The 15,249-nt window shown below is 42.4% G+C and overlaps 1 protein-coding gene across 6 annotated transcripts in view; it reads left to right on the top strand.

Moving 5' to 3' along the window:
- Nucleotides 1–15,249, top strand: part of Galk2 (galactokinase 2) — a 111,357-nt gene that overhangs the window by 59,761 nt on the left and 36,347 nt on the right. For 5 of the 6 annotated variants that reach the window (XM_031371764.1, XM_031371765.1, XM_031371768.1 and 2 more), the window contains exons 6-7: nt 4,695–4,793; nt 6,633–6,785. The exons of the other annotated variant lie outside the window; for it this stretch is intronic. In XM_031371764.1, coding sequence (XP_031227624.1) covers nt 4,695–4,793; nt 6,633–6,785 — 252 coding nt within the window. The remainder of the gene's footprint in view (nt 1–4,694; nt 4,794–6,632; nt 6,786–15,249) is intronic. 6 annotated transcript variants of the gene reach the window in all.

Here is a 15,249-nt window from a genome sequence, read left to right on the forward strand (position 1 = left end):
TGCTGTTTATCACCAAGGAAGTCAGGACTGGAACCCAAGCAGGTCAGGAAGCAGGAGCTGATGCAGAGACCATGGAGGGATGTTCCTTACTGGCTTGCTTCTGGCTTGCTCATCCTGCTCTCCTATAGAACCCAAGACTTCCAGCCCAGGGATGGCACCACCCACAAGGGGCCCTACCCCCCCTCCCCCGTGATCACTACTTGAGAAAATGCCCCACAGCTGGATCTCATGGAGGCACTTCCCCAACTGAAGCTCCCTTCTCTGTGATAATTTCAGCCTATGTCAAGTTGACACACAAAACCAGTCAGTACAGGGCCATATTTCTCTGTTCATTTTATGGTTCCTTACTATTTATTACTGAATCAACTCATTTAGAGACTTCGAGAATCTTTAACGTTCTGTCTCGCCATGAACATCTTCAAAACATCCTGTATTTGACTTCAGCTTGAGCCATCATCTTCTGTAAATCAAATGATTATTTATTCATTTGTGAAAATAACAATATCAATATTTGTCAACACTTATATGCTACATTAGAGTCCTGATGCTCTCACTTGTGACATTTTAAGTTAAGTTTTAGGATTGTCATAGTAATACTGTGGCTTGGAGAGCATTGCTTTTCTCTTCAGTCTGGATGTTAGGTGATATAACATGGTAATTAAGAGTGTAGATGGTAGGGGCTGGAGAGATGGTTTAGCACTTAAGAACACTGGCTGATCTTCCAGAGGACCTGGGTTCAAGCTACAGCAACCATATGACAGCTTACAACTGTCTGTAACTCCAGTTCTAGAGGATCTGCCATCCTCACACAGACACACATGCAGGTAAAGTATCAATGCACACAAAAATAAATCTAAAAGATAAAAGGAATATGGATTGTAGAATTAGGTAGTTGAATTTGCGTTTTAGCTTTTATAACTTCCAGTATACTATTACTCAACAAATGTTTCCTTGTCTGCAAAATGGAGAAGCATCTGTTTTATGGGGTTCTGAGAAGTGATTTGGGCAAAGGCACTGCAGCAATAGTTAGCACAGACTGAGTTCTCAGTGCATCTTTGGTCACTAATACTATTATTGTTAATAGCAGATGGGGAGTAGACACTGGAAAAAGTGAAGCATCTCACTAGGGTCACACAGCTAGTTGAAAGGGAACTCTGGCTCACTTCACAGTCAGAAGGCTTCTGGTACTGGACTCTTCCCAGTATATTTTTATGTATCCTAAGGTTCCATCAATGAGGTCAGCCTTTCTCTTTCAACTTGTTCCTTCATTTTCTTTGCTCTTTTTCTTTTTCTTTATTCTTTCCTACTTAGAATTGTTGACGTATTGTCTGTCCAGTTAGAATTTGTCAGATGTTACAGTAAGCAAGTGTTGGGATGGCTTCTTTGCTGTGAGTGACAGAGGTATCACTCTGGATTTTACACACACACACACACACACACACACACACACACACACACACACACGGACATCTTATAACTATAAGTGTATACCATGGCATACTTTTTTTTTTAAGATTTATTTTATTTATTTTATGTGTATGAGTACACTGTAGCTGTACAGATGGCTGTAAGCTATCATGTGTGTGGCTGCTGGGAATTGGACTCAGGACCTCTGCCAGCCCCACTCGCTGTAGCCGCCTGCCCTCAGACACACCAGAAGAGGGCATCAGATCTCATTACGGGTGGTTGTGAGCCACCATGTGGTTGCTGGGATCCGAACTCAGGACCTTCGGAAGAACAGTCAGTGCTCTTACCCGCTGAGCTATCTTACCAGCCCCCATGGCATACTTTAAGAGCTTAAAATATTTATCATCTATCTATCTTGTGTGTGTGTATAAAAGTCAGAGAGAAACTTTACGAATCTGTTCTCTTCTTTCACCCTTTAGATCCCAGAAATCAAATTCAAGTTATCAGGCTTGGTGACAAATGCCTTTATTGGTGTGCCATCTTGGCAGCCCACTTAATGAACTTTATAAAGTAATTAATACTTCTTAGTGCTCTAATATATTTTCTCACATGAAGGAGAATATTAAAATTTTGGTGACCCTCATTTGTCTTTTCATATCCCTTATGCAGGCTGAACAGTGGTTACATTAGCCCTATCTGGGGAAGCCACTCAAGTATGAAAGGAATTTGTACACCAGAGTCAGTCAGATGAATGACACTCAGATCCTGGCTTTTCCATGTCCGAGTCCCTGAATCTCATGTCTTCCTCTGTACCGTGGGGTAGACAAAAGCGGGCAGCTGGTTCTTTACACTCAACAATGGTGGCCATTGCTGCACTGAGGAGCCAACTTTAAGTTTTGACCCAAGGTCACAATTAGGTGGGCACTAGACTCCTACTTGCTTACAGATTGCTATAAGCTGTGCTTCATCTGGGCACATTGTTTCTCTGCATTTTAAGTGTAAGTGCTTTGACCTTTTGGTCACTAATTTATTTTTAATGTGTCTTTTATGGACAGACCATTGGCTGTGCGTACCATTGGTCATGTGCAATGCTTTTGATGCCAAAATTTCAGGTTTACCTCATGTCAACAGGCAAAGTTAATGTTAGTGAAGCCACATGACTAACAAGAGCTGTGACACTTGCTGAAGCCATCAGATGGCATTTGGACAGTTCTTCTCAGGGAGGGAAGCAGCAACAGTTTATTGAGTTTTTAGGACACACCTAGCAGCATGTAAGGCAGTGACACTGAGGAAACACCATAGCTTATCTCTCACAGACTCACAGTGTTTTGGGGAAAAGTGATGCAGTGGAAACATGTTATCATTAAGGGCCAGTAAGAAACACCCTGATCCAGCAAAGACCACTTAAGTGGATGGTGGTATAGGTGCTTGCTTGTATTAGGGTTCTCTAGAGTAATAGCTTATAGAATGAATCTCTCTATTCTCTACCTTTCTTTCTTTCTTTCCTTCTTTCTTTCTATGTATGTATGTATGTATGTATGTATGTATGTATCTATCTATCTATCTATCTATCTATCTATCTATCTGATTTATTGGAATGACATACAGGCTGTGGTCCAGCTAATCCATACTGGCTGCAGTGAAAGGAAAGTCTAGGAATCTAGCAGTTGCTTAGTCCACAAGGCAAGATATCTCAGCTGGTCCTCAGTATATACTGGAATCCCAAAGAAGTAAGGCTTTAATGCCAGTGAAGGAATGGACTTGCTAGCAAGGCAAGGGCAAGCAGGCAAAGAGCAAAAGCTTATTTCTTCCATGTCCTCATATAGCAGAAGGTATGACTCAGATTAAAGGTGTGTTCTTCCCACCTCAAAGGTTCAGACTAGCAGTGGATTTACCCACTTCAAACCAAGCAAAAGTAATCCCTCTCACATATGCCCTCCATTTCTGCATTGTAGTTCACTCCAGGTCTACTCAAGTTGAGAGCCAAGAGTAGCTATCACAGTGCTTCATGGACTCCCATGAAGAGTCCACTTAAAGCAACACTCACAGTGATCATAATGTTAGATGTAGGGAGAGCAGAGAGAAATTCTATGGTGTGTGTGCATTTGGGAGTGCTGAGGTGTTGAAAAGGGGATAGAAGAGTCCTGAGTAGAGGTAAGTTCTGGGCAGTCAGGAAGAGCAGCATTTGTTCTATGTTTCTGAATTCAAGGTATTTTGGGAACAGTGCTGGGAGAATAGACTGGAGAGGTGAGCAGAGAGCTAAGTGTAGAAGAACTTGTGTACCACATTGAGAAGATGTACGTAAGCAAGAGGGTAAGAGATGAGCATAGTACACCAGTGTTTCAGCACCATCGCTCTGAACATCTAATGGGGCAAGTGAATCTTGACGTAAGCCTTGGAAGAAGGAACATGTAACTGAAGAGTGATATGGGTAATTAGGTGCCATTGTTGGAGCTGCAGAGGCTGAGAGAAGTAGGATGCCATCAGAGTGGGCACAGGGTTTCAGGAAGCCTCCGTGATGGCAGAAGATCCGAGTGGTCAGCTTGCCAGTATGTGGCCAATGTCCTGGACATTGAGTGGTATTAGGATTTGTATAGGAACCATGAATCAGTACCAGGTTGTATAATTATATGTGAGTTGGTCAGGAAGACACCCCTACTTAGAAAAGAATGGTAAACTAATTTCATGTTCAGTTTGGTTGCAAGCTTAGAAGGTTTTGGATACATGATGAGGATTTTGAACTTATCATTAATAGGAAACAACTAACAATTCTTTAACATTTTTAGTATGGATCAGGACCACACATCTTCATCCAGTTTCTTCATCATGGTTGTACCTAGAGTGGGAAGCCCTATCCTCACACTTAAGGAACAGGGGGAGAGGCAGCATTATTATGGCTTGGAAGCTCTGGCCTGCCTTGGCTTTGGAGGCACTGGAATTATCATTGTCACTCTCTGGAGACAAATGCAAACGAATTAGTGCCAGAGGAGGAGAGGCGGTGTCCACAGAGAGATGAGGGATGCTGCGTGCACTGCAGTCTTTAGGGATAGAAAAAACAGCATGCACGCTCTGCTCTCATTTTAGACCCGCCAAGGAGTTGTCACTTAATCTTGGTAAGTCTTCCTGCTGGGTTCAATGGGAGTCTAGAACTGCTGTGAAGCGCACATTGCTCTATTCAGTTGCTATGTAACTGACCAGAGTTGGTACTGGAATTCAAACTTAATTGACATATCTGGCATGAAAAATAGGTTGCAACTATATTCCAGTACAAATGTTTGCTCTCCCAGGTGGAACTTGCAGAAATCTGTGCCAAGAGTGAACGTTACATAGGTACTGAAGGCGGAGGCATGGACCAGTCCATATCATTTCTTGCAGAAGAAGGAACTGTAAGTAGCACTGAGTCATTTGGGAATTTCAACTGGGAAGATATCTATGGAGGGGAAGGCTTGCAGCCCACAGCATGTGTGGTTATGGGAAGTCTATTCTTTTAGACAATACTGTAGCCCATTGACCAGCTATCTTGTAACTCAGGTCTAGTAGTGAGCAAGAGGACTCTATTTCAAATCGATTCCTTGACCTTAAGCATCCAGAAGCGCACTTCAGACTTATTTTTCTCATGTGTCTAGACTCCCCTCCACCCCCTGCCCATATCTCATTGTTAAGATGAGATTTCTCAATCCCCTCCTGGGGACCTCCTTTTCTGACCTTGCATGAAATCACTTCATCTTGTGGTGTTTCATAATCTCACATTGGCTTCAAACCCAAATGTTAGTTCTCTTACCACATATATGCACGGCCCACTTTTTGTAAATTACTCTTTGGTGTCATTTTTCTCTGTCAACATTTTTGGGGCTTTGGTGGTGGGAGGAAGAATGCTGATGGCAGGCCAGGAATAAATTCTCTGGTCCAGTACCACTTCCTCTTGGCTGTCAGTTCCTCAGGCAAGACAGAGGTTTGGATTTTTGCCTGTGACCTGCCCATTTCCAAAATAGAAGCAGGCATCTCTTTAAGATCTTTCTTAGCTTTACATCAGATTCCTTCAGGCTTGGCTGTTTTCCAAGAACACCTGGATTCTTCTGATTAAGAAAGAGTATATTTTCATTGATTCTTCTAGGCCAAAGACATGAGGTATGAGGAAATTTATTTTAACACTAAAATTATACTTTAGGTGTTTTGGATGTGAACTGGCAAGCAGATGCAGTGCTGGGAGTTCTGATGTTAGCCTAAGTTAGGCTCACAGTCTGGAGAGAGGCCTTGTTCTCTGGCCTTGCAAAGTGCATCACCACCTAACTCTTCCCTTTCTGCCTCTTTTTCCCCATCCTTGCCTCTCACTCTACAAGCTCTGAGCTTCAGCCAGATCAGTGCCCCAAATTCCATTCACACCTGTGTCATTTGTTGCCTCTCCACACATATAGAAATGACCCCTCTTTTCTGACACCTTTAAGCATCTTTTAGGTAGGAGTCAGTGTAGATTTCCTTATCTTTTTTTTTTTTTTTAAGATTTATTTATTTATTTTATCAACATGCTGTCACTGTGTTCTGACACAACAGAAGAGGACATCAGATCTCATTACAGATGGTTATGAGCCACCATGTGGTTACTGGGAGTTGAACTCAGGACCTCTGGAGCAACAGTCAGTACTCTTAACTGCTGAGCCATCTCTCCAGCCCAGATTTCCTTTTTCAAAGGCTACTAAGTTATCTGATTAGGTCCTTCTATTAAGTATCCAAGTAAGACTGTGAACTTTGCAGTGCTACCACTGTGATACTTATGATGTGGAGACATAATTTCATGTCTTCTCTCAGCAATTATGGCCTCCAGGAGGGCAGAGGCAGAACCTGTCCTGTTCACTGCTGTGTTTCCTATGCCTAGGGCAACACCTGGCTCTCAGTAGACAATGTTTGAACGAATGCAGCATTTTTTAGAGAAGACTTTCTTTTTTTTTCTTTCTTTCTTTTTTTTTTTTTTTTTTTTTTTTTTTTTTGGTTTTTCAACACAGGGTTTCTCTGTGTAGCCTTGGCTGTCCTGGAACTCACTCTGTAGACCAGGCTGGCCTCAAACTCAGAAATCCGCCTGCCTCTGCCTCCCAAGTGCTGGGATTAAAGGCGTGCGCCACCACCGCCTGGTGAGAAGACTTTCTTAAGATAAAATAAGTGCATAAAAGCTTAAATTTTTTCTGTATTCTAATAAATTATTGTTTCCTTTGCCATTTTTCTTTCAATAGGCCAAGTTAATAGAATTTAGTCCTCTGAGAGCGACTGATGTGAAGCTCCCAAGTGGGGCAGTCTTTGTGATTGCCAACAGCTGTGTGGAAATGAACAAGGCAGCCACTTCACATTTCAATGTCAGGGTGATGGAGTGTCGGCTGGCGGCAAAGGTACGGGATGTGGCAAACCAGCAGAATTTGCAGCGTGCCTGTTCTTCCCTGCTTGTCCTCTATAGTTTGTAGTTTCCTCCATTTCAGAGCAGCACCCTGACTGCAGCCACAACATTCTAACTGCAAGTCTTTGCATCCGGAGCAATCTGATTCTAAACAGATAAATCAACAGTCGGATCGTCCGTTCTCTTCTTTAGAAACTTTAGCTCTTTAGAAACTGGATGAACTTCACAACTGAGTATTCTGGGATGCACCCTAGGGAAGACAGGACAGTGGCTATTTGTGACAGATAGGCCAGAATAGAAGCAGACATTTCCTTAAGGTCAAATCCATGTGAGTTTGTTCCATAGGTAGAGAAAGACAGTTGAGGAAATGACAATGGCTGATCTTGTTTTCCCAGCAGGGATCTTGGCAGCCTTGCCCCTCCCACCCATCCCATTGGACACTTACTTCATTGTGCATTAGTACATTACCAGTAGCTCAAAATATAGATGTTCTGGCATCCCTGTGAGCTCAGAAGGATGATTTCTTCATGTGTCTATTAGCAAAATAACCTACCAGGAGGAAGGCAAGGCAGTTCTGTGTTCTGCAGTGTAGAACCTTTGGCAGTTAAGCCTTAACTCTGTTAAAGAAGTCTTTACTGAGTCATCATTGGACAGGGTGCAGCAGGCATAGTGGGAGGGGGGTTCAGGACATAGGATCAGAGAGAGTGGAGTTAAAATTTAAAGGCAAATGGGAAGCAGGTAACATGTAATCAGTAGTGAGCAATGTGATATGCTAAAGGACATGACCCATCACATAGTACCCAGAATAGCATGTGACATGACTGGGAACATGCGGAAGACAGGCTGGACCCAGGGTAGATCCGTCAGAAATCTCTATTTGAAGAAACGTTATAGACCTCTTAAGTGAGCATGTCCATGTGAGGTCAGCCCCACCTCCCCAAAGGCTTTTTAGTCTTCAATTGGCCAGATGGAGTCTAGCAGCCCCAGTATTCTCTTCTGTACTGCTCTTCAGATCTGTTTGTCTTCTTCCCACTCATTCTGCAAATGATGGCTGGCATGACAGCTTAGACATTTTACCTGATGAAGTATCCCCCTTTGTTTACCACTTCCCCAAAGTTCCCCAGTGCTTTGGAATAAAGTAAAGGAAGCCTTGTTGTATTGAACTGAGTTGAGCAGCCAGTAGTTGGCAAGGAATTGTCAGGCAGTGGAGGAATTCACTCTTGGAACCATCACAGGAAAAGTAGCTTATGGAATACAGTGCAAGAAGGAAGTGGTCCACGCAGGGACTACAGTCCCACCGACAGCATGGGGGCTGTGAGCTGGGGTGATGGCCAGGCTGAGCTTCCTCCATTTAGGAGACTAGTTCGGCTAGGGTGAGTTTCTTTGTGTGCCTTTTCCTGGCCTGTAATCTCTGCCCTGAGAAGGGCAGTCGAAGCTGGCTGGGTACTTCACCTGCTACCCATGTAATTTTTATTTGTGCAGTCTCTGCCATGCAAATAAGGGAAGTGCTGGCTGCATAGTTCAGTTCTGGTCCAAGGCTCAGGCCACAGGCCTCCAGGCTGAAGTTCTATGGTATTAGATTACAGCATTCCAGACTGGCAGTTTGGGATTCCTGGACCATGCTAGTGAAAGTCCTCTAATGGAAACCAGCCCTATTTGTTGATCTCTTATTAAGTGTCCTCCCCTATACTTGACTATCCCTGTAAGGCCTAAGGCTAGTATATCTTACCTCAGCATCTCCTAGCATCCCCTGCAGTCATGAGGCCACCACTCTCAGGGGCCTTCCCACATGTTCAGGACAGTTTTGTTTTGTTTTTTTCTTAGCCCTCTTTGAAATATTTCTAGATGACCCTCAAAGAAGCCTTACTTGACCTCCTTATTTCAAAGCTAAGCAGTGATCCCTCTACAATTTGTAGCACTTATACTTCTTAGGTATACAGAGGGATCTCCACACCTGTAAAATATTGTTAAGTAAAGAGAAAAGAATTGGGACAGAGTAGTCATTCTTTCATTCAATAGATGTTTATCCTAGGCTCATGTCAGCCAGTTAAGGACACAAAAGTTAACAAGATGGACATAGTTCATATCTCACGTAAAACAGAATGTGAAAGTAGAGATGGATGTTAAGCAAATGCTTGTTTCTAGAAAACAACTTGTAGTCATCCTCTGCCTCTGGCTATGCTCTCTCTTTTGCAATAACCCCCCAGTCTTGGAAGAATACAGATGTACTATTTAGGGATGAGTGTTCCAAAGTCTGCTATTCTCTGCACCTCTATCAGATGTGGGTATCTGTATTGATCATCATCTATTTCTGCTGTTATTCTGCTATCTGAGTGGAGTATTAAACTGACTCCTATTGACTAAGTACTGTAGACTAATGCATCTGTAGCTCTCCTACAGTCTTCCATCTGACTTCTGCTTTATAAGGCGGTGAAGTTGGAAGAGCACAGCTACAGCAATTTAGGAAAGACCAAAAAAAGTTTTGGTTGTTTTTGTTTTTTCCTTCCTGGAAAATTTGGGGGTTGAACTTCTTTTTAAAAATAAAGACTTAGATTTTTAAAATTTTAATCTATTCATTGAGATAATTATTAAAATTATGAAGGGAGATGTTTAATATTAAGCTTCATTGCATCTTGGCAGTATACACATACAGCGAAAGCAGTGCTGGTTCAGTGACCATTTCCTGCTGGGACACACTTCCTCTTCTTTGAGAGGTGGGCAACCCCAGTGTTCTCCCTGAGGCCTTACTCATTTGTGTTTTTATTTTGAGGTTGATGAGTAAGAGCTGGTGTCCTGAGGAGACTCCAGACATATACAATGTTATTTTCTGGGTCTCAGCACGGAATTCAAGCCTCTCTGCCAGAGCCACAACGACCTGGAACAAGTGTGATGCGTGTGACAGGTTCGTGCTGTGACTACTCTCTTCCAAAGACACAGGAAGAGTCCAGAACCAGCCTGTATCTCTGAAACAGTAGTGACACTGCCAGGCTCTTTGTGGAATGTCTTCAGAGAGCTAACTAGAAGAGGGAGCATGTCTTTTATAGATGAAGTTTTTAATCAAATTCAGAGCCTTTTATTCCTGAGGATGTCTCCTGAGGTCCTTGTTTGCTGGGACCCTAGGCTGGTCTGGAACTGGTCTAGAATGCAGCCTGCATCGCCTGTGTGCTGGGCTAATGAGCATGTGCTGTCACACCCAGTTGAAATACATTGGAATTGTATAACTCCATATTTGTCATTGAATTTGGCAACTGAATTTGGCTATTTGGTACACACTGCTCTCCAAGATGATATAGCTAAGACACATTTTAAAAACCAAATTTTCTCATAAATAAGAGTTAATTTGGTTAAAAGCAGGCACAGTTCCTTTTTCTCAGTTAGTTCTTGGAGAATTTAATGGCTTGTCTTTTGATAGTAATCACACCCTACCCCTTAACCAGCCAAGTTTGTCTTCCTTCCTTCCTTCCTTCCTTCCTTTCTTTCTTTCTTTCTTTCTTTCTTTCTTTCTTTCTTTCTTTTTTCTTTCTTTTTTAAATAAACCCTGAAGTCCTGAAGTTCCTCTTGGGTGACAGTATATGCCTTTAATCTCAGTACTGGGGAAGCAGAGGTCAGGTAAGATTCTGCCTCAAAAACCAAACCAAACTGAACCAGATGTAACAACAGTGCCACTAATATCTAAACTATGAACCCCAGCTAAACCACGAAGTCCTATTATTCTTGGAGAGTTTGGCTACTGGAGCATGGTCGAGTGACCAGGGCCCACACTCTTAAATTTGACTCCAAGAAAACTGACTCTACATTTCCCAGCAGTTATCAATTGCCAATCACTTCTTAGGTAGGGGCAGGACATCGTGCCCACCATGCTGAGATCTTATCTGACTTGAGCTTACACAGGTGTTGTGTGGCTTGCTGTTGCAACTGCTGTGAGTTGATGTCACGGCTACCCTGTCGTGTTTGGAAACCACTGTTTCATTTTAGTCTTGTACTGCCCCTGGCTCTTAGACTGTTTCTATCTCTTCTTTCTTTATGAGCATTGGGAAGAAGGAATACGATAAGACGTCCCATTTATGCTGAGAATTCTGCAGTCTTTCACTATCTTTACCTTGACAAATTGTGGGTCTCTGTTTTAACTGCTTCTATTGGAGAAGGAAGTTTTCCTGGTGTGAGTTGAGAGATGTAGTAATGTATGGCTACAATAATACTAAGTAATTAGGAATTGATTTAATACTATGTCTATTCAGGAGAATAATAGAGTAGTTTCTTCCCCAGGGCCTATGGCCTGTCTAGCATTAGGTTCTTAGGCTCAGCAATTATTCCCAAGTACAGGTTCATTTTGTGGAGTGAGCCTTAAGTCCAGTCATAAGTGATAGCCACCTAGGAATGTTGGTGCCACTTTTGCCCCAGTGCACATGTCAAAGCAGGCAGTTGTAGATCTGTATGCAGGAGAAAAGTCATCTTCATCTTACCCAGCCGTTGTTAAAGGGGAATATAAGAAGGCAATATACTGTTTATTTAAAGTGCAAATTGGTTTCTTTCAAAAGTGGAGGAGAGTTGAGATGTCATTCGCCCTCATTCAAGCTTCTCAAATTTCTGAGAAATAGCACACTAAGTCTTTAATCCTAAAATACCTGATATAGAGAATCTAAATGCCCCTCCATAGAAAAATGACATCCTGGTTTCTTCCCTTGCCCAAACACATGCCATTTGGCAAACAGGGTTGGTAACATTCAGGTCTATGGCTGCTGTGTGGGGCAGCTTCCTTGTCTCTCAGATCTCCAGTTGTCCATGCTCTCATATACATTTGCCTTTAAGAAGATTATTGATTCCTCTTTCCCTTCTTCAGCTTCATTCAAAGAGAATGATGACTGTGAGTTACTCATGACATGCATTTCAGATGGAATGGTAGAATATCTTGAGTCACACTTCGTTTTAGTTTTAAGTAGATGGACTTCTTGGAGAACACACAGCATTCAGTGTTGACTATGGAAGGGCAGGTCTTCAGATGATTCTTCAAAACCACTGCACTGCTTTCTCCTGGCTTCAGTGTCAGTAAGCACAGCCATCTGCCCTCATGTGTGTTTAACCTCTCAACATAATTAAAAAACGAATCCTTTAGGAAGATATTTGTGTGTGCCTGTGTGTGAGCTGCGAGGATGAGAGGGCAGGTGCTTGTAGAGGCTAGAAGATGACATTGGATGGATTCCCTGGAGCTGGAGGTACAGGTGCTTGTAAGTTGCTTGATGTGGGTGGGAACCTTGCTTGGGTCTTCTGCAAGAAAACTATGTGTTCTTAACCTCTGAGTCATCTCTCTAGCCCCAACTCACTTAAGTTTTGATCAAGGTAAAAGAAACATGAACTGGCTGGGCAGTGGTGGCGCACGCCTTTTATCCCAGCACTTGGGAGGCAGAGGCAGGCACCCTGGTCTACAGACTGAGTTCCAGGACAGCCAGGGCTACACACAGAGACCCTGTCTCAAAAAACCAAAACCAAACCAAACCAAAACAAACCAAAACAAAAAAAACATGAACAGGAAAAAAAACCCATCTATTCAATAAGCAGTACTGGCAAAACTCTACATCCATTTGATTTATAGAAGAATTAAATTAGATATGTAATTCTTTCACCTTGCACAAAATCAGTTCAAATGGGATTAAAAGCACCACTTTAAAAACCAGAAATGCTGGGATTGATAAGGGAAAATGCTTCCCGGTGTAGGTTTAAGGAAAACATTTCTAGCTTTATTTCTAGCTCCAATAGAACCTCAAATAACACAGGAATTAGTTTCCCTAAATTGACAAATGGGATTATTTTAAGTTAAAATGCTTTTCTACAGCAAAAGTAACAGCAGAGTGATCAGAAAGCCTCTAAGATGGGAGAGAACTTCTGCTAGCCATATTCCAGAAAGTGGAAAGACATCTAAACTAAAGAACTGAAAAACATTAAAGCCCTTGCCAGTAATTAAACAGGCCAGTGAGCTGAACGGACAGTTCTCAAGTAAGTACAGATGGCCAATAAATGTCTTTCTAAATGTCCAACATCCTTAGCCATCAGAAAATTTCAAATAAAAATACTTTGCGTTTTAACCCCACCCCAGTCAGGCTAGCTATCATCAAGAAATGACTGGCAGGTGCTTGCAAGGATGTGGGGAAAGAGAGAACCTTAGCCATGTATTGCTGTGGGGGAGTGAATCTGTGCAGCCAGTGTACAACACCTGCACATCTGTGCTTATTGCTGCTCTACTCACAACAGCAAGAATGCAGTTGGCTTAGCTGTCTTTCAGCAGATGGATAGATAATGAAAATGTGTCGGTACAGATGCATCATGAATTTTATTCAGCCACAAAGAGAACTGAAGCCATGAAGTTTGCAAGGCAATGGATGGAATCCAGGCTCACAAAGATAAACATTACATATTCGCTGTCTTGTTCAAATAATAGCTTGTAAATGTTAAGTATGTGTATTTAGGTGGGAGTAAGTGTAGGGACTACACTTATAGCATATATACTTATATATTCTCACTACTATACTTACATAGCATTTATATTGTATTAGATATTATAAACTAAAACAAAACAAAACAAAAAACTGTAGCAAATACTATAAGAATTTTCTCTCTTTTAAACTGTGGCAAAAAGAAAGCTGAAAGACTTCATCACAGTGGGGAATATATTCTAAATATCATTTCTGTGACTATTTGCATCTAAGTCTAAACTGGAAAAGTGGGGATGAAGATAAGCCAGTCATAGAGGCCACACGCAGGGATGTGGCTGCGCGGCTGGTTTTGCTTAGGGATATAAGCTGAGTCTGTTAATATCGGCCTTACAGTGCGGATCCATTCCTCCATTGTTGGCAGCACAGGAATGAATTTCATTTTTATTTGGAAATAGTTTCATTAAATAAAGAAGTAGACTCTCTGGTAAAAATGGCCAGGATGCTTATTTAACCCGGATGGACTTGCTTTGAGTGACAGTGGAGAATGGCTAACCTGGAGAGTTTTGAAAATGACTCATTAGAAAAAAAAGCACAGAGTAGTGTTAAGAGGGCTAGCACATACTTTCCGTATGCCCTGTCTTTCTACAGACTCCTGTGAGTCTGAGTTTCTTTCATACCTAGTTATTACAGGGAAGCACAGCAAACCTGTGAGGTGATTTTTATTCATTTTGCTTTAATATTGACAGTGCCTTCTACTCTGAATTTTCCCCCTCAGACTCTTTCTCGCCATCAGCTTTCAAAACCTAATTGATTTAGATTCATTAAAAGTTGGAGTCTTGTAGAGCATTTGAACTAAAATGAAAAACACTCGAAGCAAACTCAATAGAGATTTATAACCATTGCTTGCGTAAATGAAACTTTTAAGTGAAGCACATTTTTATGTTCCTAAATTAACAAAATGACCAGGAATCTTTCGTGGGCACAAAATTTTTCATATTTTATACATATTTCATGGCTTAAATTTTTCCAGAAATATTGTATGCCTGTTATATTGAGGGATAAAATATGTGACGCCAGTACTCAACGCTATGGGCAGATGCATGGGGGAGGTCGCACTGGGAGGTTGTAACACTGCTTTGCTACATACATAGCCTCAGCTCTTTGTGGCAATATGAGAAGCAGTGAGGTAGAGAACTTTCATGACACTTCAAGAAAAATGTACAGTGATTCTTTGGAAGGCCTGCCTGGCTGGGCTCCACCGCTCAGCCACGTTCTTCAGCTCCTGTCAATTTGTGGTCAGTATGGAACTGGTTCTTTGACTGGTGGTAGAATGTGCTGAGAAGTTGGCACAGTATTCTCGAGGCTTTGACAGTTTCCTTGGATCTGAGCAGAAAACCCAGATACTCAAGACTGCGGTCAAGTTCACTAATTCTGTATATTCAGTAGAGCGTGCTCTGCCAGGACTCTAGTGAGTGTCATTGGCAGAACACAGGGAGTTCAAGCTACAGCAAAGAGGCAGAGGGATGGGTGGGGTGGTCTGGGCAGTGAACCTGGAAAGAGGCAGAGTCCTCAGTGCTGCACTGGCCTTTCGAGCAGTGGGGAGGCCATTGATGCTGTAGCAGGAGCTTTGAAGAAACAATTCGTTAGTAGCAGAAACACATCATTTGGTTGAAGAGAAGTGGATCATAGAGCATCAGAGAGGTGGGATACAAAGGAAGAGACACAGTCAGGTGTAAACTCTGATCCTAGTTTTTGGAGTGATGAGTCAGGATAGCCAGAGCTACAGAGTGATATCCTATCTCAAAACAAAAACCAAGAAGAAGGAAAACTACACCAAACCAAGAAAATAGTGCTTTCCAGGATTCACTTTTGGTTTTTCTTTTTGGCCGGCTTGCTCCTTCCTCCCTCCCTCCCTCCCTCCTTCCCTTCCTCCCTCCTTTTGTTCCTCCCTCCCTTCCTTCCTTCCTCCTTCCCTCCTTCCTTCCCTTCTTCCCTCCCTCCCTCCCTCCCTCCTTTTGTTCCTCCCTTCCT

Source organism: Mastomys coucha, unplaced genomic scaffold (assembly GCF_008632895.1).
Source record: "Mastomys coucha isolate ucsf_1 unplaced genomic scaffold, UCSF_Mcou_1 pScaffold15, whole genome shotgun sequence".
In the NCBI taxonomy this organism is placed as follows: Eukaryota; Metazoa; Chordata; class Mammalia; order Rodentia; family Muridae; genus Mastomys; species Mastomys coucha.